Raw genomic sequence first — 23,743 nt, forward strand, 5'->3', positions numbered from 1 at the left:
TTACACCATAGAACAGGGTTTCCCAAACTTTTTTGCCCGCTCACCCCATTTTGTAAACCTTTTTTTTCTCGGACCCCTAATCTTACATCAGATCATATTCCCATGTAATCAGTGGAAAATATTACAATACAATATCAACAGTAACGAATCACGTTTATTTACTTAGTTACATTGTGCCAGACAAATTCTTCGGTCAAAGTCGATGAATAGTTTGGACTCGACACTCAATATAGTTTGATGTAATCACACAATCACCTGCAGCTTCACTCCACAAAACAGCAAATATGACCTTAACCACTATACAAGTAAAGATGCATAACCAACTTTTCTATCCACGAAACCCGCAATATGTTTTGTACACACCATACAACGTTACAGCACCTAACAAACACGCTGATACTGCTGCTTCACGTTTCATTCTTATGAACAACGGATTCCCTTGAAACAGTTCCTTCATAAGTTTGCCCCGTACATTTTTATGTGGAAACTGAGTCGATGGAACTTCTTTATCAAGGAATTTGCAAAGTGGTCCCCAACCATCCTTGACAGAGTAAACCAGAAGCTTGTCTTTAGAAGCGTTCTGCATCGAATGAACATTCTGTCAGTCTTCAAACCCAGCAACCTATTAAGCTTTTGACCGCTCTTTGCAAGACAATATACAACAACGATTTTTACAAATAACGGACGGCCAACTGAAACATAGTAAATACTTGTAAGACATGAGCGTTGTGCCTCCGGTACGTCATCCTGAACAACATTTCGTTGATTTTCCGTTTACCAAATAGAGGGACCGGCGTATATCTCGTTCCAAACACGGCCATTGCTTTAAATTGCAATTAAAAAGGGGGGTATTGGGATTAGTCACATGATGTTATCATACTTCTCGACTAAAAGTAATTGCTTGTATGCTGCTGTGCAAAAAATAAAACAGCAGTAAAACCGACTACTTTACAGATGGGTTTTACATCAGAATAATATATAGAACAGGAAAAAGTTACTTGCCGTTGCCGGCCCCAAACATACTCAATCTTCTCATTGTGGGCGCAAGATAATAGCCCAGTCGATATTTCCACGAAGTGGTCGAGGCAATTTGGTTCATTATACTTCGAATCCAAATGTCCTCGCTATCCCTGACTGTTAGGATGATCTTTACAGACATTAGTAAATCTAAAGCTCAGATAATTGAATGTCTAAAAGGCCGTGATGTTAGGCATTATCATCAGATATTTTACAGTTTAAACTAAAAAGTTACAAGGTAACAAACTTTTGATAGTACCGCTATCGACCTAATTTACGTAACATCGCTATTACTTTTCCTATACGACAGAACAGGATATGGCTTCAAAATATTACAATTTGCTGTACCTCAGTCCTACTAGCATATAAACATACGCCCTCTCACCTTTGCATCCGGAAAAGCGCGATGAATTTCGTCCCAAAAGTAAGCGGCTGGAAGATCAGTGACTGCGTCGACATTCTCGAACATTCGGCGAAAATCTTCGACCGTTCCACCTTTCGACCAGATTTTATGCCAGTCGTCAGCAAAATACTCATAATTTTCCAGATAGTCGTACACCTCGTAGCCAAGCTGCCTCAAGGCCACATACATACTCGTGGTGCCAGTCTTGCTCATCCCAGCGCATATTAGTTTCATTGTTAGATTTGGTTGGTCGTTTTAAGGCAAAATTAACAGAAACTAAAAAATGTAAGCATATATAAAACCGAACTATGATATTGGATCAAATTCTTTTGACGCTTTAAACACTTTCCGGGACTAATACTTTTCTAAAAATCGCCCTATAGATAAAGTACAGCATCAGCTAAACGCTCACATCAAAATAAAATGGTACATAAGCGCCGTTTTCCAACGAAATGACTTATTCCGTCAACAATTAAAACCGAACTTTGATAAACGATGAAATTCTTTTGACGCTTTAAACACTTTCCGGGACTAATATTTTTCTAAAAATCGCCCTATAGGTAGAGTACAGCCTCATCTAAACCCTCATACTGAAATAAAATGGAACACATAAAAAACTGCCTACAAAACTGATTACTAGAAAGCGGCGCTTTTGTGACATTGAATCTGTGAAAACAACAGAGAGACTTATTGTATAAGACATAAAATTCGAACACTTTATTAATGGCAAGTCAGTTGAGTGTCCTAATTATATAAATGAAATCTACAAGCAAATACTTGCAAAATTGGCTTTGATTATGTTTGAAACTATAGATGTAACAAAACCTTCACCAGAGACCTACCGTGCCTATTTGTTTTTTAGTAACCATAAAAAGCAGCTTGTAGAATTTAACTCCTCATTTTTATTAAATGACACACAGGTGATACATACTGATTTTGAAAATTTGGTTCGGTTTGTTCATTATTCAGTTTGTAAATTTCAATGGCGTCAGCGTCGCATTGGAGGTCAAATTGTTCGGGAGACATATGTTGGGAAAGTTATACGACCCAAATATGTGGTTGATAAAAGTACTTGTTACTTGTTACTTAACCTGTTACTTGTCACATGTTTTTGTTTATGGAAGCCATTACTTTTTTTTGATGATTGTTAAAAGAATGTCTTATAAAGAAGCCTCAGTGGCTATTGGATTTTTCAGTAAATATTCCAATTTATAGTACATTTTGTAAAAAGTTGCAATTTTAAACTGAAAAGTGTGCTCATTAACATCATTTCTTTGCAGGTTGCATTTGTAGTGAAATGTTGTGAAAAGTTAAAGTTGTGTATCGAACACAACATAGAACATTCTTGACTTCAGAGAAGCATTTGAGAAATATGGTGCCATTTCTCTGTCCCAACAATGTACTGTTGCTAATTTTGTATAATCATTTTTTTTTCTTTCTGTTTAACTAATTAAAAAATCTTAAAATAAAATCTTTATGTATAAAAAACATCTAAAAATATACAAAAACTAATTAACAAAAAATTGAATAAAATTATCCAATACAAAATTTTAAAAAAATCCAATTTGGCCACTCGCGCAATTAAGAGTGACAGACAAAACATCCTTTTGTTGCGCGTAACATTGAATGTCAAATAGTTATTTGTTGATTGTTTCGCTGACATTGGTTTTAAGTACATTTTGCAAAGTTATTTTGAATAAAGTTTCTTAACACATAGAGTCAGATATACGGTGTTTCTTTTTGCACATATTTTAACAGACGTCGCTGCATAGCCTAAATTGGCGAGCCTGTCCTCCGTGATACTTAACCACGCAAAATTTTAACCTTCTGAAATAACAACCGCGTATTTGAATTGTAGGTACCTTCGTCCAATAATTGTCTTTATTTGTATACCATGTCGACTACTAAGTTTTTCAGTACTCACACGCAAGCAGGCACGCCAGACATTAGTTTGTCCAATAGCGATCATATCGATTTGTTGGGTTAAAAAAGTTTGGTGCCTATTCAGTCAGCCCTGATAACTTTTCCTGATTTGTTTGCGCAGACCACAGCTTTATTATTGCCTCCAATGTGGAAGGGCTCCGTAAAACAAAATACTTTAACCATGGCAAATGAGTTTCGCAACAAGGTGCAGGGATCGGAAAAAGCTTTTCTAAGGTTTGGCATTGTTTCTTTATAACTTAATAAACGCTTGTAGTAATTTATAATAAAAGCCAAACTGCATTTAAACTTGATTAATAAAAATACGGAAATACACTGGTAATTTTATGCGAATATGTTAGAAATAAATTTTATCTTTTGTTAATTGATACATGTCGGCGAATCGCTATTGTGTATCTTTTTTAAATGCGTGACTGACGGCAACTTGGTGTTGATTGCGGATCTAAAGCCTTAACTTTTTTGATAGAAGTCCTCGATCCACAGTAGGCACAACATCAGCTCGCACAGTCTTCACACTCTTATACTCAACTTGTTTTGGCTTTTTGAAGCATAATATTGCTGATTAGCCTAGGCCACGTATGACTTTGAAGTTTTGATCTTTTTCAATCCAAGTCACATTGTTTTAATTCCCTTTCAACAGATACGGCATAACAATAATTTTAGATTTGGTATTGTCATGTTCCAAAACAATAAACTTTTATTAATATATTAATTTTTCAATAGAAAAATGGCAGGGGAATGCACAAATTAACGGTGTTTTGGTGTTAGTGCAACTGCAAGGGACAATCGCGATACGTCGCGACCGTGTTCTCTTAACGCACACTTCTTACCTCACAATACCTAAAAGTTGCCGGACAATGCAGTCGGAGGAGCAGCATAATACTGCAAATTACAAGGGGCAATTAATCGTCTCATTTCGCAACCGCAGTTCAAACAGACTTGGTTTCTATGCAAGAATACCATGCTTTGGGCAGTAGGTCATTTAAAAATCCGCACTGTGATTTACCTGCGATGCTCAACCGTACTCGTATGATTGAAGTTACTTGACAGTTTATTGAGTCAGATATACGGTAGCGTTTCTTTTTGTATGTATGTTTTAACAGACGTCGCAAAGTTCTCAAACAAACACGCATAGCAATTGGCAAATTATATATTTTTTGACTTACAACAATAAATACTTGGCAAACGACTTTGCCATAAACTGTATCCAGGATGCTGAAAGCGATTCCGAGGCGGTAATTGTTTAACCTGTTACTCGAGGCGCCAGCGAACAAGTTTCTGTAAAACGCTCTCAACTGATTTATTCCGTCTCCTCTGGTCAAACACTTAATCGGGGATCAACCCGAGTAAACATTTTATTTAGGGTTGCCTGTTGTCAGTTAAAATTGCAAGACATTGATATAACGGTACATTTTAACTTCCCAACAGAATGGCAAGCTTTAGCTTTGATACCAAAAAATATAATCGAATAGTTTACAGGTACACACATATAATGCTTGGGCAAACGGAAACTGATTGGTTGGTTTTGATCACGTGGTGTTATGCAATACTTGTTACAACCTAACACCAGAACAAGCAAAGTATAAACATTGACGCATCGCTGGCAACGATAAACAAAAAAATGTACATTTGGCGGTACAAACGTTTATTAATCACGAAGGCATTATTGGGTCGAGTCGTGCCCAAAGCAATGCTCTGATGGCCTCGGCAACTTCTCCAAAGGTATGATGTAACTATATGTGTGGTTGACATATTTTGATATCTGATGCAGTGCCAGCGACCTGGACTAAAATTCAGGCACTGAACGTTTCAATGCCAAAATTGATTAAAGCCATTTTTGTAAGCTTAGCCACACTCGCTCGTAGGCGGATCCATAAACCATGTCATAAAATGACAATTAACCACTGAAATAACCGGGATATATTGACAGCCGAAACAAGCCGTTGAATCGAGACGGTCCTCGCCATTTCGGGACGTATGGTGGGTCATACACCAGTGTTACTCGCATGTGACCAACAGATGCACAAATGAATACTGTTTTCCGTGGGTGAAAATACACCCGCAAATGCCTTACATAACCGCGTGTAGTGTTTGAAAGGATGGTTATTCTTTCCGGCCATTCTAGTCTATACAAAACTTAATTCTGTTTGATTGCAATAATAATTATTTATCCGCCTTCCGAGTGCATAGGAGAACAGAGAACTCAGGGGCAACTAGACAACATGTCAGCCGACCTCCATTGAGACTCTGTCATCATCACCCACCCCGCACCTCTAACAACAAAAAATTATTGTTTAAATTATTACGCACGCCATTGGAAACACAAAGCGACGAACAGTTTATACTTTGGTAATAATAAAATGAAATGATTTGAATTTTGTGCAAACTAATTGGTGGCTTTCGCATCAGGAATATATGACGAAAAGTCATTTAGATGGAAAACGGCGCTTATGTACCATTTTATTTCGATATGAGCGTTTAGCTGATGCTGTACTCTATGCATAGGGCGATTTTCAGAAAAATATTAGTCCCGGAAAGTGTTTAAAGCGTCAAAAGAATTTCATCGTATATTATAGTTCGGTTTTAATTGTTGACGGAAAAAGTTATTTCGATGCAAAAAGGCGCTTATGTACCATTTTATTTCGATATGAGCGGTTAGCTGATGCTGTACTCTATGCATAGGGCGATTTTCAGAAAAATATTAGTCCCGGAAAGTGTTTAAAGCGTCAAAAGAGTTTGATCGCATATCATATAGTTAGGTTTTAATTGTTGACGGAAAAAGTTATTTCGATGCAAAAAGGCGCTTATGTACCATTTTATTTCAATATGAGCGTTTAGCTGATGCTGTACTCTACCTATAGGACAATTTTTAGAAAAATATTAGTCCCGGAAAGAGTTTAAAGTATAATTTAATTATTATCAGCTATAATTCATTTTGAGCTAACAGCAGTGGAAGCTTGTTTTTGATGCGTTTATGACGTAATAGTCAACCGTTCAGCATTGCTTCCCTGTTGCTTTGATGACGGAAGAAGTCATTTCGATGGAAAACGGCGCTTATGTACCATTTTATTTTGATGTGAGCGTTTAGCTGATGCTGTACTTTATCTATAGGGCGATTTTTAGAAAAATATTAGTCCCGGAAAGTGTTTAAAGCGTCAAAAGAATTTGATCCAATATCATAGTTCGGTTTTAATTGTTGACGGAAAAAGTCATTTCGATAGAAAACGGCGCTTATGTACCATTTTATTTCAGTATGGGGGTTTAGATGAGGCTGTACTCTACCTATAGGGCGATTTTTAGAAAAATATTAGTCCCGGAAAGTGTTTAAAACGTGAACAGAATTTCATCGCATATCATAGTTCGGTTGTAATTGTTGACGGAATAAGTCATTTCGTTGGAAAACGGCGCTTATGTACCATTTTATTTCTGTATGAGGGTTTAGATGATGCTGTACTCTAACTACAGGGCGATTTTCAGAAAAATATTAGTCCCGGAAAGTGTTTAAAGCGTCCCTGAATTACGTTTTTTGGGAACTATCTAATACGCTGTGATTTATGTCATATGAAGGAATATTTGGTGTGACATGGCATTTAAATGTTTGCCCTAATAATTGTTGTGACAATTGACATATAATTTGTTTTACCGGAATGACAGGATTATGCTAAACCTGAAGTAAAATTGAAAATATTATGTGAATGTTGTGGTAAGTGATGCGGAACGCTTTTTTAAATTTCTTTTTTTTTTATTTCGCCAGAATGACAATAGTGAAAAAATTAGGGAGGCGGTTTGTTACCGACTTGGCATCATTCCATGTAGGCGTATACCGCAAGCCGACCGAAGTTGTATTGCATTCTGCAATAATGGCAGAAACATAAAACTAAAATGCTAAAAAGTTGAACTAAGTGAAGGCGACTGCTGCGATTGTTGGCATGTTTAAACACGTGTATTGTTATGCAATGATAAACCCGTAAAGTTCACTCGCACTGATGCGAAACCAATAATTAATTGTCACCAAACCAACATGAGTGTTGCAACAATGGAAAACCAAAAACCTGTTGTTAGTCAACAAAACTCCTTTGACGTGTACGTAATAAACAAAGGAGCTGAAGAAAATAGAGAAAAAAACGAAGACGAAGAACCACCCTTTGAAGAGTAAAATGTTTACCAATACACAGTGAAGATTAGACGCTACATTCCAAAAGATTGAATAAGTGACGATTTCATTTCCAGGAGCTTAACAGTAGCCTATGAATTGCATGCACAACGTGGAAACCATTGAAGCCTCGCACGAAATCAGTAAGGTTCCAATTTGGAAGATAAACTTACTGACGGACGGCCAAGCTGGTCGGCAACCGATAGCGAAGGTGAGCTGTATCGCAAAAATAGGGCATTGATTCGTCAGTAAATTTGAAAAGGTGCTTCAGCGCTTGGGTTAAACACAGACATAATTACTGGTAGCGCTGATGCAGTTAATGACTTGTCCAGGAAATGCGTTTTCATAACACGTATCCTGGCAAACCAAGGTGATGTCTTGTGCAATGAAAATACAATGCCTTTTTTGTTGTCAATACAAATCCCAAATCTTCGAAGGAAGTCGTCACCAATTGCCTTCAGGGAGGCCGCATCTGTTTTCGCTGTTGTATAAAATCCCTTGAAGATTTAGTTGCTTTCGTAAGCATCTGCACAATATCGCAAACAAACGCTGATCTGTTTCATGTTTGCAGTGTCGGATGTTTATCTGTGATTAGAGAAAATATTAGCTTGTTTTGTGATAGAATTTCTGTGGATTGGGTCTTGTATTGGGGTACGTGTGATGTTAATTATAGCTGTCATATTATTTTTTATTTCGAGGAAAAGAAATTTTGTTGCATTGGCATCTTTAAAGTATTCATCAATCGTTGGATTGTGAAGTCGTATTACTAGCAGAAGCCTCTAGACATTACTTGATGTTTTTCAACGCGATATGCATGACAACACCCGCTGAAATAGTGGACGACATCGGTCGTGGCCAGTTTGTTGTTTTGCAGCTATTTTTCTTGATTAGAATCTAGTTTGCAAATATTGCAAGGCTCCTTAGATTCTAGCTGCCTAATGCAAGTTAATATTTTACGTTTACCAACCATTCTGTTTTGAGAACCAGGGACTGCTTTCAATTGCGTCATCTACATTGTGGTAAAGACGATTATTTGTTCGAGCCCATACGCAAGTAAAGCAATGAAATGTCCCATCTTTATTATTCGCGATCCAATGGTACTGGTATTCAAGATAATTATTTCGGCATTTCGGCTGGAAGAGAACTTCGTTATTCAGGAAAAGTTTTGGCTTCACTCACATCTGAAAACGCTTCTGTGCCCGCAGAAGACGGCGGCGTCCATACTGCTGGGTCAACCGCACTCTGATGTTGTAGGCATAGTTTTGAGTTACGTTGTCTGTCTATTCATATTATTTATTTCTGTGATCATCAAATATTAGTTTTGTTTTTCAAGTTTTGTCTAGTTTACTTTGTTTTTAGCAACACGTGTTAAGTTAGCTTAATCTCGATTTTTTCTTTTCATTTAACTTTCTTATATTCACTTTTATTTGTTTTGATTTCACTGCATTGACCTGTGGTTCTTAAAACTAAAATAAATGAAAACCTATCTATTACAGTGTATCCAGTGAAGGCACTTCTGTAAATTAAGTGCAATCACCCAATTTTCAGTTAAACTCGTTCTAACCTTAGCCCAGAAAGTCAAATCACAGATTCAGATCTTTTTCACTGTATCACAACCAGCCAAATAAGCTATAGGACTCTTCTAACTTGTACAATAAAATTCATAATTTCATAATAAAAATGACAAAACTAGTATTGTACTATTACAGCGTCCGTCTGTAGCGACAAAGTGGCGTTTGTGGCTTTAAAATTCGCGTCATAACCATTGGCAAGTGTGTAACTGGGCGAGATCGCAATGAAGAACTTACGTACTAAAGCTGCAACGCACGAAGGTTCAGTAACCGTTAGTGTAGGTCACGCTGGATTGTTTTCTCTAACACTCGATGCATTTTTCGGTCAAAATTTTGGGTTATTTCCTGGTTGGAGTTGACTGTATGGCCTTAACGTTAACCGTGCATAGGCAATGTGGCGAAATCATAACTATTCATTTCATAAGAAAACTTATTCCTATCAAGAGTTAAAACCACATTTGGCCTACACATGCTCAAACACAGGGGCCAATATTACATTTCCTCAGTAATCTCCTATCACACTTTTAACATCACTAATCCGCCCTTTCCTTTTTGCCGTCATACAATTGTATTTTTGTTATTTATAAGTTACTTATTTTCGTGTGTTTTATTGTTGCTTTTTTACGTTTTTATCGACAACGTCTTTGTCGACCCTACGCGAACCATAAATGACAAATTTATTTGTTAACAGGTGTGTGGTAACATCCTAAAACTGACTTTATTAATGCGACAAATCTCACAATTGTAATTAGTTCCACCAACATTGTATTTTTGTAAATTTATTTTAGTATCCCGTATATTTACGCCGTGTATCATAAGTTTCTTTATACACAATTAATGGATCACATCATACAAATTTAAATATTTATATTTGTAGGGATTTTGTCTGGGAGTAAAAACCAATAGGGGTAAGTGAGTGAAATATTCCTTTTGCTGAACTTCACACCCAGTTGTAGAAGTTCGGCCTTGAAGTCTTTCTGCATCTGTTTAACCTGTTGTTCCACAAATAGATTCTCGACAAAGTCACCCAAAAGCTCCTGTAAATTTGTTTAAACGTTACTTTCTCTGCAGCAAATTTTGTATTGCAGTTACCTCATCTTGTGCGAATTGTGACAGAGCATACGCAAACGCTATCAGAATATTACTGACTGCAATTCCAGGAAGTGAGTTAAGGATACGACTTTCATCTGCCTGTAATATATGTTGGAAAGTTATGTATATTCTAATATGGGGAATACTTTGCTCACCTCTCCTTTTTTGTGAGGTGGCAACACCATGCTTGCTGGGGCATTTGGTATAAACTGATAAGTTTCCATTTGGCCGAAATTAACAGCTGCGTGTTGCACAGAACTTTGGAAGATAATTATTGTGCAGATATATACCTGAAAATTGAATCGTGAAATTTCTTACAATGATTAATAGCTTTTTCTATTTCTTAAAATAATTTACCAATTCATCAATAGTTTTGATTTTGTCTGGCATTCCCCTGCTGTTTCCATCTTGCCAACCAAATCCCTCATTTGCCAAATCAGAAGCCCAACATTGGAGTTCAAAGTCGTTCACAACATCCTGTAATTCATGTTTGATAACAAAAAAGCCCCTGTGTACAGGAAAGCGTTACGAACCAGTTCGCTTTTGTAAAAGAACCTGATCACTTTATAGATATAAGATTTGACTGAATTCCACAGATCCAAGCCATCGTCACGATAATGATAATTTGGCAACAAAGTTGGATCGTCCACGCCTAAGAAAAGCAATTACTTGATACTCGCAATGATTTATCAGTTATCAGCCTAAATTTCACAGAAAGCACTTTTCACACATCAAATGGATAAGACCAAGAAAATCATAAATTACCTCTGGCTTTAAGGTTTTGTGGCAAGTCAACATCAGACAAATTGAAGTCCTTGAAGAAATAACGTACTGTATCAATGGCACCTAACATACAGGACGTGTTATTGTAACAGTTTTTTTACCAACCTGTGTGGCATTAATGTATAATAACATACTCAGAACAATAGCTTGGTTGGCAAGTGAACCAGGTGGAATCAAAACTTTTCTTGCTTGTTCGTTGATCGAAGCGACCGCACTGAGGTGGGGTTTCAAAAGCTTGTAAAGCGGATGACTGAGCGGAAAATTTCGGAAAGTGGCAACGGAGAAAGTCTCTGACAGTCCATGGGTGAGCAAGAAGTGATATGTCCACTAAAATTGAGGTTGTTTTTTTGAATTTTTGTTGTTTTCTTCAAACAATGATGTGTTGGATTTACCTCATGAATACAAGTCTGAGTTGTGCGAAAATACATTTTTGCGAGCAGCCAGTCGTATTGGTTGTCATCTGGTGTAAATACCGATGTCGCGTCGTTAGGAACAAGTTGGATTGCCATTGGAATGAAATCACCCGACGCATTGACGTGAAATAAACCGATGCAGTCTGCACAGTTGAACTTATCGGTTGATAGGAGACGATTGTTTCGTTCGATATTGGAGACGTATTGGTAATCAGCAATGTAAATTTTTCCCGCCTACACACAATTGTTATAAAAAGGAATACAACATTATATTGTTTACTTTAAACCAACCGTCATTTCTGAAGCAAGCGTTTTTTCTGCACCAAGTAATTTGTCCACAAGTGCCTGGGTTATATTGCAATAGCTTGGTAGCTTGGTGCATCGCTTGAAAGCTGTTGGTGATATTCCTGTCAAAACTTGCCGCCCAAACTCAACATCTTTTTTCCAGCTATAAACAGAGTTAAATATATATTTTTATTAATGTAAGCACTTTTTGTCACTTACTCTTGAAAAAATGGTGGATCCTTATACGCAGTCCCGACGTAAAGCAATCTGTAATCATCTATGGTTTTAATTGCTAACGGGCCTGTTAAATAAATATATATTTAGAAAACAAGCAGTTAAGTATTAAGTCGTTGCCCAACCTCGAAACAGATTCATGCCGGTATTGACCGCTAAACCCAACCCAGCCAAGCCACCACGAACGGCTTGACCTTTTGTGCCACTATAAAGACGTGGAAGACCTTTCACTGGATCTACATGAAGAAATCTTGCGATTCCCCACCCCAAGTCGGCATTAGAAGTTGGTTTCGGGTTCCATGGCAACAAATTCTTGTTGTATTTAATTTCATCCACGCGCAACTTTTGAACAGCAGCATTTGTCACATTTTGTGGAAGTGTCGCTGGAAACACATCAAAAAAATGCATTTTTGGAAATTATCAACAAAACAACTTAAAATGTTCTGTAAAAAGTTTTTCTGCAAAAGACTTGTATTGAAATGACATGTATTAAATTTTGCCTGAAAACGCTAAATTTAATTTTTGTTGTGTTTCTTATAAATCCAGCATTGGACAAATTTGAAATTAATCTGACACGTGACACGTGACAAATTGTACGATTATACGTGTGATCGACATTTAGGTAAAAGTTTCAGCCATTAGATGAACATCAATGTCGCATAAGCTAATATATTTTGTTTAATTTTTACCTTTTCCCAAAGTAACAGAGACCTCATCGTTTTCCACCCACTTATATATTGGAAAATTGTACACGATTTGTTGGTGGTTTACGATTACGGAATCAACCATCCAATTCTTGTTGGAGCTGTTTCCCACCAATCCTGGACAAACAAACACAGTTATGTTTTTATTTTCTTCGTAAACTAGAAAAAATATATATGTTTCAAAAGTTTTTCGGTGTAAAAAATGCATTATATTGTTTTGTTAAAGATATTTAATTCATTTGTTTTGCGGTTAAATGTCGCAAGGCATAACCAAAGAAATAGACTCTCACGAAAAGTTAGAATGATCGGCGGTCCAACTGGTTTCCCACTATTGTTTTGGACCGTGTAATCTCTTGTTGCTCCAGCTTCAAAATCATTCTCAAAGAAATAGTCAAGCGTTTGCCAATCAGTCGAGTTTCCGTTGTTTCCGGTGATTTTAACTTGAACAGTCTCATTAGTTCCAGTCGCTTGGTATCGTCTGTTGGTCTGCATAAAATTGTAACTTTAACAATAAAATTAACTGGTGGAAACAGTCAACCGGTTCGCTTTAAAATACAATCAACCTAGTAAATAATACCATTTGAGTTCACCGATGGAGGTATATACGTGATTCACTCCTGTATATTATAATTGCTAACATTCATTAGGTGTAAATTCTTACAAGGTTTTTTTTTTTTTTTTTAATAAAAATTTTTTATTTTACACAAATACGCTACCACAACTCACACATAAGAAAAGGGAGCAGAGCGAAAAGGTAGAAAAAAAAACATGACAAATTACGTTGAATACTTCAGACAGTATGCGACCATTTAATTTTATGCAGGTATACAGTATTTCTTTTTTTTGCTAGGAAAAATTCACAGTTACGTAGATTGTTCAAAATATTCACAAATTTCGTTAAGGTCGGGTTCGTTTCCGCGTACTTACTCATGTAAATCACATACCTGGCACATAACATCGCACAATTTAAAAAAAGTTTACTTGGCAAATCAGAATGAATACCAAATTGTTTTTCTACACGCGAACTTGAGCTCAGAATATATTAATTTTATGCCCACGCTTATGACATTAGGAACCCTAATATCCGGGACTTGCTGACAAGTGAATAGAAGGACGGAACTACGATTGTCTATGCATGTCAGATACTATTTCCTGCTTGGAGTTGACTGTATGATGTTAACGTTAACCATACGCAGCGTGGCGAAATCATAACTATACTTGACAGTGGGAGTCCATGTACAATATTCTGGGCTACTTAACCGACTGCAGTTTTTATCACCTCTTCTCACCGTTTTTTAATCGCTTAGTCGTACAAACAAAGACAAACAAAACACGGTTCGCATTTTATGTGCAACAAATGCACTGTGCGCAGAAACGGCAGAAAAGAATAGAGAATTTAGATAAAACATTTCTGTCGGTGGTAAAGTTCATTTAATTTTATGCAAGTATACAGTATTTCTTTTTTGCTAGGAAAAATTCACAGTTACGTAGATTGTTCAAAAAATTCACAAATTTCGTTGAGGTCGGGTTCGTTTCCGCGTACTTACTCATGTAAATCACATACCTGGCACATAACATCGCACAATTTAAAAAAAGTTTACTTGGCAAATCAGAATGAATTCCAAATTGTTTTTCTGCATCTGTTAAAATTAGATTTTGTCGTATTCTAGCACTTAAATATGAAATGACATCATCCCAGTATACAATGACAATGGGGCACGTAAATTGTAAATTGTTACAAGGTGCATGTGACGAGACCTGTTAGGTGAAAAGCGTGCCATCTAGCGGTAGTTTATATATTTGATCAAGGTTGTGTCAATGTTTTTCCAGCTTTACTTGTTGCAATTTACGCATGTTTGGAAAACTCTCTAAAATGTCGACAATAAATTGCTTTTCTTTCAGAGAATTTCCATGATAGATAATTATTGTATTATATCTAAGTGCAATCCCACACAAAAATGAGTGTTACAATTCATCTCAGCTGTAATCTGGAACAACTAAAAATTGCTATCAGCACAAAAAGCATACTTTAAAACTAGAAGAATTTTAAACATGCAACAATACAACATGTTGGGATAAATCACTTACCGTTATATTCAAGACGTATGTATCCATGATAGTGTTTTAAATCAGTACAATCAACACTTACACTAATAACCTCGCCGTTGCCTCTGCTAAGTAAATATGTTTCCACGCGTAGTTGTAAGGAACACATTCTTGTGAAAACGTTTGTAATTAACCACTAAGCAACGCAAACTTTATCGGGCGAGAAACAAAGTCAGTCTAAAACCGTTTATCTTGAGATTTTACAGTAAAGTTAATACGTTGTCGGTAAATGTTGCAAACACCTAACTGCTCTCTCTATACATAGGTTATTTAGCTGTTATGTGGTGTACATCCCAACGCACTAAAATGATACCACAATCCTTTGCGATAGATTCTCTCAGTTTCAAAGCCAACCATGGTGTTTTTACGAATAAAACCAGAGACATTTTTAGGTCTGTGTCTTTATTAGGAACAACTGAGGTCCCAGACGTTCTACTTTCGCCTCCAGAACATTGCCTTCAGAATGCACAGCAAATGAACCTAACAGACCTGTGGTATTTATAGGTAACACAGGAACCGGTCCCCTGATGCACTTTTGACCGATTTGACCAAATCAGTTCCAACGTTTTTAAAGTGACTCGCAAGAGGAACAAAGAAAGGACATATTTTTAGGTCAAAGCATTGGCCCCGCATTATTTTTTTTCTAATCGGTCCTTGCTCTCGGTACCGAAAAAATTGCTTTGATACAGATGCCGTGTTGATATTTACAAGTAGGTTTACAAATTTTATTTACAAATTTGTGTCGAAAATTGGCCGCAAAAATGAAAAAATAATTGAATTTAACGTATAACCTAAGCACGTAATTAGGCAAATGGAGCGGTATAAGTTTGCCAACCACGCTGACGTCACACTAGACCGGTTCCCTCAACCATTTTAGTCCTCGGACTATTTCTGTCATAACACAACCATAGTTCATATATATATACATGTATGGACTGCAGAACAACTACACGCGGACTTGAGCTCAGAATATATTAATTTTATGCCCACGCTTATGACATTAGGAACCCTAATATCCGGGACTTGCTGACAAGTGAATAGAAGGACGGAACTACGATTGTCTATGCGTGTCAGATACTATTTCCTCCTTGGAGTTGACTGTATGATGTTAACGTTAACCATACGCAGCGTGGCGAAATCATAACTATACTTGACGGTGGGAGTCCGTACACAATATTCTGGGCCACTTAACCGGCTGCAGTTTTTATCACCTCTTCTTGCCGTTTTTTAATCGCTTAGTCGTACAAACAAAGACAAACAAAACACGGTTCGCATTTTATGTGCAACAAATGCACTGTGCGCAGAAACGGCAAAAAAGAATAGAGAATTTAGATAAAACATTTCTGTCGATGGTAAAGTTCACCAAAATCTTTCAAGAACTCTTTAGAATCCGCGAACTCGAACTTGAGAAACATTGCACTATACTTTTCATGTTTTCAATTGACAAAAAATGTGACGTCATAATGCTGTACAATTTCAGTCTTTCTGTCAAACGCTTCGTGTCGCATGCAGCGTGGGTAAGGTTGCTGTTAACCAGGATTCTATTTGAATTAGAACTTGGCTCAAAACTTCTAGGGTTATTTTTTCATTGCGTGTATCTGTGACCAACTGGGCGGTTAAACGTATGTTGCAACGTCTTGCTAAGGTTTAGCACCGAACGTCACGCAAAGTGATATTTCCGCAGTAAAACTCCCCTTAAAACTACCCCATGGTAACTGACTAATTCAGGTGAAAATTTTTTTAGTGAACAAAAACAGGCATTTGAACATGGTTTCTGCACAATTATGTTTGTGCAAGAATCATCACCACAACTGTTCACTAACAAACATAATGAAGCATGAACGGTCTTTAGGCCTACATACAGCTCCTGCTTACTGCAACGCAAAGGAACTTGTGAAAATAAAGAGATAACGTTTTGCCAAATAATATTTGTATTACGTCACACAACTGTTAAATCGCTACCTTCTTTCAGGGGCAGAAAATTACGCAGATAGTAAAATAAGATAAATGTAATCCGTGATTAACATCTTTTGAAGATGTACAGAATACACGCGTATTCGGATATTAAAGAAATATTTATTACAGTTATCTGGTGCAGCGATGTCTGACCCGCGGGCCTCATGTGGCCCAATTAGGGAATGTATGCGGCCCGACACTGCATGATTTACGAACGTCAATTTAAGTCCCACGGTAAATAATAAAAATAAATTGAACCTACCTTCACCAATCAAAACCTTGCTTGTTTATTATTCACAGATGCGATGATAATCTTTATCTACCTGTTGACATTGGCAATGTGAACAAAAATATTGAAAAACAACTCTAAAAAATAACTTAAAAAAGAAAATAAATGACTGAAATCAATGTATGTTTAGTATGCGCCTTCAAGAAGGCATCATCAATATTGCGTATTTCGCATTTTGTTCGGACACCGCCAGTCGGACGACAGCGCGCAAAATTCTCTCTCGGCACACCATGTACAAACACAGAAAATATTTGGATGCAGCCCAGATTTAAAATGAATCCAAATACTTTATGACGTAAAATTGTTTATATTGATCGTAAAAAATCAGAAAACGCGTGAATCCTAACGAAAAAGCGAAGAGCATTCGTTTGATTTTGACCAAACACAGAGTATGTAGAGAATGTCAACATTCGGATTCGGCCCGGCACATCCTTGTTATAGTGCGTTTTAAATCTTTTAGCAACGAACGAAATTGGATAACTTGAATGTCATACGTCAGCGAAAAAAAAACAAACATCACCTTGTAACCTTATTATCTTATTCCAAACATCAGGTCCTTTATTCTTCACCAAACAACAATATTAAACAATCTGGACGCAGTTGGTAGCTCAAAACTTCTGAGAATTTAGTGGTTGCATTTTGGCTATATCTGTTATACTACCGCATGTCATGACTAATTGCCAATAAGTGTACGACACACAGTGAATACAGAACATAATATTTCTTTTGCAACTACTTTTGTTTATTTTGATGCCAACTAATTACCAACCTACAACCCTATAATTTCCCACTGGTGGAAACATTCACACCGGTTAAGAACCACTGCTCTATATCAATTGTTCCCGACCGGTGGTACAAGAACCATATGGGTGGTATGCGAAAGGTTAGTGGTGTGCTGCGAAACCACTTTCTACTCTTTAACATTTATAGTTAATTCAGGTAAGATTGACAAGTTCCCTGCAAAATTTATTAAGATACAAACTTGTTGTTTGCTGGTAAAATAACACAAAATATTCTTTATTTAATGAGACATTTGGGGTCGAGATGCTTTTGTAACGAAAGCGGTTGCGTCCACGTGAATTTTGGTTGGGGCCGTGCGAAGACAATCGTACAAAGTTGTGTTTCCAAGTCAGGTTACAATTCGCGGACCAACGCAAATAAGATCGCAGGCCTGCAGTCGGACCACGCTGCACTAGCGTATAACCCTATAACACAGCTAACGCTGCGCGGCGCAATTAAGCAAAATATTATATTTTTTAATAATACCTTCAAGATAGTGGAACTGAAACGCGCGCACGTGGCGATTTATTTCCGTGTAAGTCGGCCATATAGCGTTATGTCCACCCGTCACGGAAGGACAAACGAAAGTCGTTTTTGTCCGACTATTTTTGCGTGCGTCATTTGCGTCACTTCCAAATATGGTCACTTGGCCATAAAAGACGGACAAAACGCGGCCATGGAAACGAAGTAATTGTGTCTAAACAAAGAATGTTAATAATAAATAATAAAAATAAAATAATAAAAGCAACAATAAAAATTGAGATCATTTTGTTCTGCACTAGTTTTATGTGAAGTAAACCCAGTATTTTTTTGGTGCATAAAATTGCAGCCTTGATAGTGTGAAGCAGTAACATATTTCAATGCTTTACGAAGTAACGGCCATAAAGTGCTCGAAAGAATTTCTTTTTGTATTAATGCACATGTTATTACTTGGTCATTTTTGCAAACTTTAAAGCCGCTTCTGGTATACATTTATTCAGAACTATATATCAGCAGCCATAAAAAATTACCAATGATGTTTACAAAACAATAACATCATCATATTCAGGCTCTCGTCCCGAACAGGAAGGGAATTTTTTGCAAAACAATATCGGATGATGTTTGCAGGAAACTTCATCAAACGCATTTCCTGGGTTAGTTTTTAAATGAGTGAGATCATGATATGTTTATGCACACATCGTGTTGTTCATCAGCAGAATAACAGATCAATTGATCGCTACCAAAAACGAAGGCAATTTAACGTACAGTTATTGTATTGACAAGCAACTATGGAAACTTACAACCTGACTATCAAGGTAATTGCATGCAGTGCTTTCACAAATCCTATAAGTATTAGAAAAGTCGGTTTTTAATACTTGGATTTTGAATATATTTCAAAATCGCATTCGAGAAAAGATTTTGCTATGTTGACGATGGCTCGAAAATTATTTTGATAAAAATACGCCAAAAAATGCAATAAATAACAAATTTCGCAGACCTGTGAGCGTTTCAACGAGGCCGGAACAGATGAAACGGTGCAGGTAAAAATTACAGGTGAAAGCGGAAACTCGACTGGTTGGAAAACCCTTGATTATTTCTTCGAAAACGATTTTGAACCTGGCGCTGTGAGAGAATACAAAATTACCGAATGGGGAATCATTGGATCTCCAGTTATCATGACCTTCCGTAAGTAGCCGGTGGATATATGTTTCAATATTAATATTGCTTATTAACCTGAACGTAATTTACCCCAATTTCAAGGGTTGGTTGGAATAAACCCGAATAAAAACTGGTTGATAGACAGTGTGTCTTTGAAGTACAAGGAAACAATTAATCACGTTCCTGTTTCGAGATGGGTTGAAAACGATGAAGTATCGATCGCTGTTGGCAAAGGTAATCTAAAAATACTGCACATAAAGTCTGGCCACAACAACTGTTTTTGCCAGCATCTCTTCCGCAAAACGACTCTAACGCGGCCGTAAAGGCGATGCGGGTCAAAGAAATTAAGAGGAACAAGGGTATGTTGGAGTGGAACGACAAACCCCAATCTGATGCCGATTTAGGCTGGGGGATCGCTAGATACCTTAAAGTGCATCCCACCGAAGGACTTCCACTAATTTACAGCAAAACTCGGGGGCAAATAGATCGTCTAAACAACGCTGGGTTGGGCGTTGCAGTTAACACGGGAGTGAACATATTTCAAGGTTCGTTACTTGATCAGTGTTAACATGATTGCGTTGTTTTTAATAAACCTTCAATTGCAAGGACCTGCTGGGATTGATGAGCTCGATGATTACCGCAAAATGTATATTGGAACAGGCCACGACGACCCGCCGTTCATTGAAGAGTAAGTATTAGAGAGGCACCGAAAGTTTCGGTACATCACTAGTAAGCACTATAAGGGCTCGTAGTAAACGTGTTAAAGTTATATGGGAATTATATTTATTTCGTAAGCAGCTTTTCTGACTTTGCCAAAGCACAAAACTGTCAAATAACGTTGAAAAAAACATAAAATGATAATTTGTGGAGCTAAAGAGCAATTTTTAATCGAAATATTAACCGAAAACTTAAAAAATATGGATGTTACATCGCCCAATACAAATTTAGTAAAACAATTTTTTTAAACTGACATATGTTATTGCAATGTTTAGTACTGCCTATGCCTCCTCAAGTCGGACGAATGAAATCCAAGCTAACTTTGTTAACGTACACTGTGTGAAGTAAAAAAAATTCGAAAAAAATTGACAAAACACTTTCCAGAAATCTTAAATTGCTTTGGTTTTAATATACAATTTCCCCTAAAGTGCTGTATCTCGATGTGAATCTCTTGTTATTTTCCTTTATTTTCAAATTATAACCCTCGTTTGTATTTTTCCCTTGTTGTTAGATAATCTGGCATAACATGTGTATTTTCAGTTGGAAATTAGATGTCGAATTTGGAAGGCAAGTTTTGACAGGAATTTCTCCTCTTGCATTTAAACGATGTACGGAAATTCCATCAAATTGCAACGTGACTCATGCAACTGTCGCTAGCGTTTTGGAAAGTGGAACTTTGGAATCGCAAATTCAAGTAGATACGAATTTACAAACACAGGAAAGCGCCACCTTTTAAACAAATATACTTATAGGCTGGAAAAATATACATTGCCGACTACAGTTTTGCAGCAAACATTAAGAAAAACGAAATTCCTTTCACCTCCAAAAAGTTTGTGTGTGCAAGCTGTATCGGCATTTTCCATGCTACCGCTGGAGGAGACTTTCTGCCTATAGCAATACAACTGGTTCCTGATGATGCAGAGTCAATTTTTACACCTGCTGATACAGAGTACGACTGGTTGTTGGCGAAGATCCATTTTCGCTGCGTTCAAACCTGCCTTCATGAAGTAATTTTGTTGTTTACAAAAGGAAATGATTCCTTATTGATTAAACTTGGCATTATTAAAGATTAGCTTTCAACCTTTACGGTTATCAAGACACCTGTCCAAACACATTGTTATATTTTATGAACTGACGCTAAACATTTTTTTTATTTTTGAATTTTGTTTGTGTTTATCTTGTTCTTGCAGTGGGCGTACCATTTTTTGCTGACTCATGGTTTGTCGGAAACTTTCTCTGTTGCAACTTTCCGATGTTTACCGCACTGTCATCCGATCTACAAGCTATTAAGGCCTCATGTTTCCTCAGTTGCTTACATTAACGAAGCAGCACGATCGGTTTTGTTGCCATCATCAGCTTTGTCTAATAAAGCTATTGCTCTTAGTAAGTTGTCGGAAATTTTCTATTAACTTTTATGAGTTCCTAAACATCATTCTTATTTTGAAAGATGCCATTGATACTTGTAGACATTTTTTCAAGGATTTCGATTTGTCAATGGTGGATGTCCCAGCAAACCTGAAATCCCGAGGTTTGTAGCAAATATTTATGTGAAAACGTTGTAATCTTTTGTAACTCAGGTGTCGATGATGGGAATTTGTTGAAAAATTATCATTACCGAGACGATGCACTAGACGTGTGGAAAGCAATTGAAGCTTACGTCAGAAAAGTGGTGTCATTGTATTATGCCAACGACAATGTGAGTGGGTGGTTCTTGTTTGAGTGGGTGGTTGCTGGTATATTCACCATTACGAAAATGCTTAATAGGACGTTGAGGCAGACTTTGAGATTCAAGACTGGGCGTCAGATTTGGCCAATGAAGGACTCGGTTGGCAAGATGGAAACAGACGAGGAATGCCTGAAAAAATTAAAACCATCGACGAGTTGGTAGATCTTAACAAAATTCCTATTGCAGATATCATTATACCACTTTGGTTTTTGCATTTAAGGTTCGGATTTGCACAATTATCATTTTCACAAGTTCCGCCCAACATGCAGCAGTTAATTTTGGCCAAATGGAAACTTACCAATTTGTTCCCAATTCTCCGGCATCTCTTTTGTTGCCACCACACAAGCGAGGGGAAGTGAGATATTCGTTTCTTAAAGCTGCATTTCGTTGTTTACCAATTGTGTTGGTTTTAGGGAAGTTTGAAGCTACTTCTGGAAACTTTGCCCGGGGTCGCAACCACGACTATAATAGTGGCATTTGCCTATGCACTGTCCAAATACGCCAAAGATGAGGTACGTCACTGTTTACTGATCTTGTATAATTGAGGACTACAGTGAGTATTTTTTCAGGTTTTCTTGGGGAATTACGTGGAGCAGCTATTTACCGACGACGAAGTTATGGATATACAGAGAGATTTTAGAGCACGCCTAAAGAAACTTAGTCTAAAGTTTTATAATCGGAACAAGTCTCTGAAATACCCGTACTGGTATCTTTTGCCCGAAAAAATACCCGTTGACATTAATATTTAGTAGTTGTGCATTTAAAAATATTGTTGTGTGTAGTTGTCAACAAGATATAAACATTTACTTTAATTGTTAAATCGTAAGTGTATTAATAATTATATGCAGATTGGTTCAAATACAGTACCTAGACCGATACACGCGCGGAGTTAAGTGTGCCAGTGCAGTGACGAGCAATCAGTCTTTTGTGAGCAAGATGTTTTGCGGTTTCCATACAAATATTACGAATGTTACAAAACCATACCATGTTTAAAATTAGCAACAGTAAATTTAAAGACTGACTACGTAATTAATCAACTATGTTTTTGTAGTAAGTGTATAACTACATTAAAAAAATAGTAAGCTTGGGGTTTGTATCGTGCTTTTTCAAAGGATCGGCGGCGTTACACGCTACACAGCAGTTTTGGCCTTTGTCCCAAATGTGTTAAAAACGCGTCCCAAATTCTCCAAGGTAGTGGCCAAGCCCACAGAACATAACAGACACTTGCATTCAATACAACGGAAATGACCGGCACAACATCAACGCGCCAGAACATGATGGTTTCTATAAACAAAAAAGAAACACAATTGCACATACAAATTTGCAGACATTCCAGTACACTCACCAAACTGTTTTGCGACCGATCTATCAGCAGGCACAGACTGCCCGTTGCGAAATCACATTCACAAGCTGTATCAATCAGATGCCGGCAAAACTTCTAAATGTCACATAGTTATCAGACATAAACACAGTTATCAGACGTAAACACTAGCCACGCCCTATTCATGTGGAATCCTTATTCAAATAGAATCATATGGTTAAAACACATGACAAAAAAGAAAAGACTGTCAACGCAAGAACAAGCAAACGTAACCACGGGGTCTGCACGCGCACAGCTACTGCGCAGCCTTTGTTATGACTGATGAGTGTTGCGCCAAACACAGAAAACACAACAATAACGAAAAGAACAAATATATTTGGTTTGGGAATCTACAGGATTTTTTTGGTATGCTTTAGCAAATAACCCAGTGGTAGGATTCAGCCGGTTCGCACCGGTTCTATAGAACCGTATGAAATTTTATGAGATCAGCGAACCGATTAGCATTACTGGTTATGAACAGTATACTGTCAATGGATTTTTGTAACAGAACTGGCTGAAAAATATGACTTTTGTGATAGAACCGGCTGACGAAAAATTTGAATCCCACCACTGAA

The 23,743-nt window shown here is 37.2% G+C and overlaps 3 protein-coding genes across 3 annotated transcripts; 1 reads left to right on the forward strand and 2 right to left on the reverse strand.

Moving 5' to 3' along the window:
* Nucleotides 1-328: 328 nt before the first annotated feature.
* LOC145895603 (uncharacterized) lies at nucleotides 329-1,654 on the reverse strand. The gene is made up of 4 exons (XM_082984406.1): nucleotides 1,403-1,654; nucleotides 1,003-1,147; nucleotides 711-823; nucleotides 329-580 (listed from the first exon to the last, which is right to left on the reverse strand). The coding sequence occupies exons 1-4, from the start codon at nucleotides 1,652-1,654 to the stop codon at nucleotides 329-331; spliced, it is 762 nt and encodes a 253-aa protein (XP_082840532.1).
* Nucleotides 1,655-9,942: 8,288 nt separating this feature from the next.
* LOC145895604 (allene oxide synthase-lipoxygenase protein-like) lies at nucleotides 9,943-22,639 on the reverse strand (the record flags this gene model as incomplete). Its single annotated transcript, XM_082984407.1, has 14 exons — nucleotides 9,943-10,122; nucleotides 10,178-10,276; nucleotides 10,333-10,467; nucleotides 10,535-10,654; nucleotides 10,711-10,829; nucleotides 10,943-11,023; nucleotides 11,095-11,287; nucleotides 11,353-11,607; nucleotides 11,665-11,821; nucleotides 11,878-11,959; nucleotides 12,018-12,275; nucleotides 12,582-12,713; nucleotides 12,887-13,082; nucleotides 22,616-22,639. Coding segments are annotated over 14 exons (2,031 nt in total), but the record flags the coding sequence as incomplete, so codon positions are not given.
* Nucleotides 18,996-22,557, forward strand: LOC145894565 (allene oxide synthase-lipoxygenase protein-like). Its single transcript, XM_082983187.1, has 14 exons — nucleotides 18,996-19,022; nucleotides 19,203-19,392; nucleotides 19,468-19,599; nucleotides 19,653-19,910; nucleotides 19,972-20,053; nucleotides 20,623-20,776; nucleotides 20,835-21,089; nucleotides 21,273-21,465; nucleotides 21,530-21,610; nucleotides 21,660-21,778; nucleotides 21,847-21,966; nucleotides 22,029-22,163; nucleotides 22,222-22,320; nucleotides 22,378-22,557. Exons 1-14 carry the CDS (start codon nucleotides 18,996-18,998, stop codon nucleotides 22,555-22,557), a joined length of 2,025 nt encoding a protein of 674 aa, XP_082839313.1.
* Nucleotides 22,640-23,743: the final 1,104 nt, after the last annotated feature.

This window comes from Ascidia mentula, chromosome 3, assembly GCF_947561715.1.
Source record: "Ascidia mentula chromosome 3, kaAscMent1.1, whole genome shotgun sequence".
Taxonomy (NCBI): Eukaryota; Metazoa; Chordata; class Ascidiacea; order Phlebobranchia; family Ascidiidae; genus Ascidia; species Ascidia mentula.

Excerpts from the sequence above, each read along its gene's own strand:
- LOC145894565 (XM_082983187.1), top strand. The coding sequence starts at position 18,996 with ATGGAAACTTACAACCTGACTATCAAG. Across the intron at positions 19,023-19,202 it reads CTTACAACCTGACTATCAAG|ACCTGTGAGCGTTTCAACGA; the intron begins GTAATTGCATGC and ends CAAATTTCGCAG. Across the intron at positions 20,054-20,622 it reads GACCCGCCGTTCATTGAAGA|TTGGAAATTAGATGTCGAAT; the intron begins GTAAGTATTAGA and ends GTGTATTTTCAG.
- LOC145895603 (XM_082984406.1), bottom strand. The coding sequence starts at position 1,654 with ATGAAACTAATATGCGCTGGGATGAGCAAGACTGGCACCACGAGTATG. Across the intron at positions 1,148-1,402 it reads GCGCTTTTCCGGATGCAAAG|ATCATCCTAACAGTCAGGGA; the intron begins GTGAGAGGGCGT and ends ATGTCTGTAAAG. Across the intron at positions 581-710 it reads ACAACGCTCATGTCTTACAA|AACGCTTCTAAAGACAAGCT; the intron begins GTATTTACTATG and ends CATTCGATGCAG.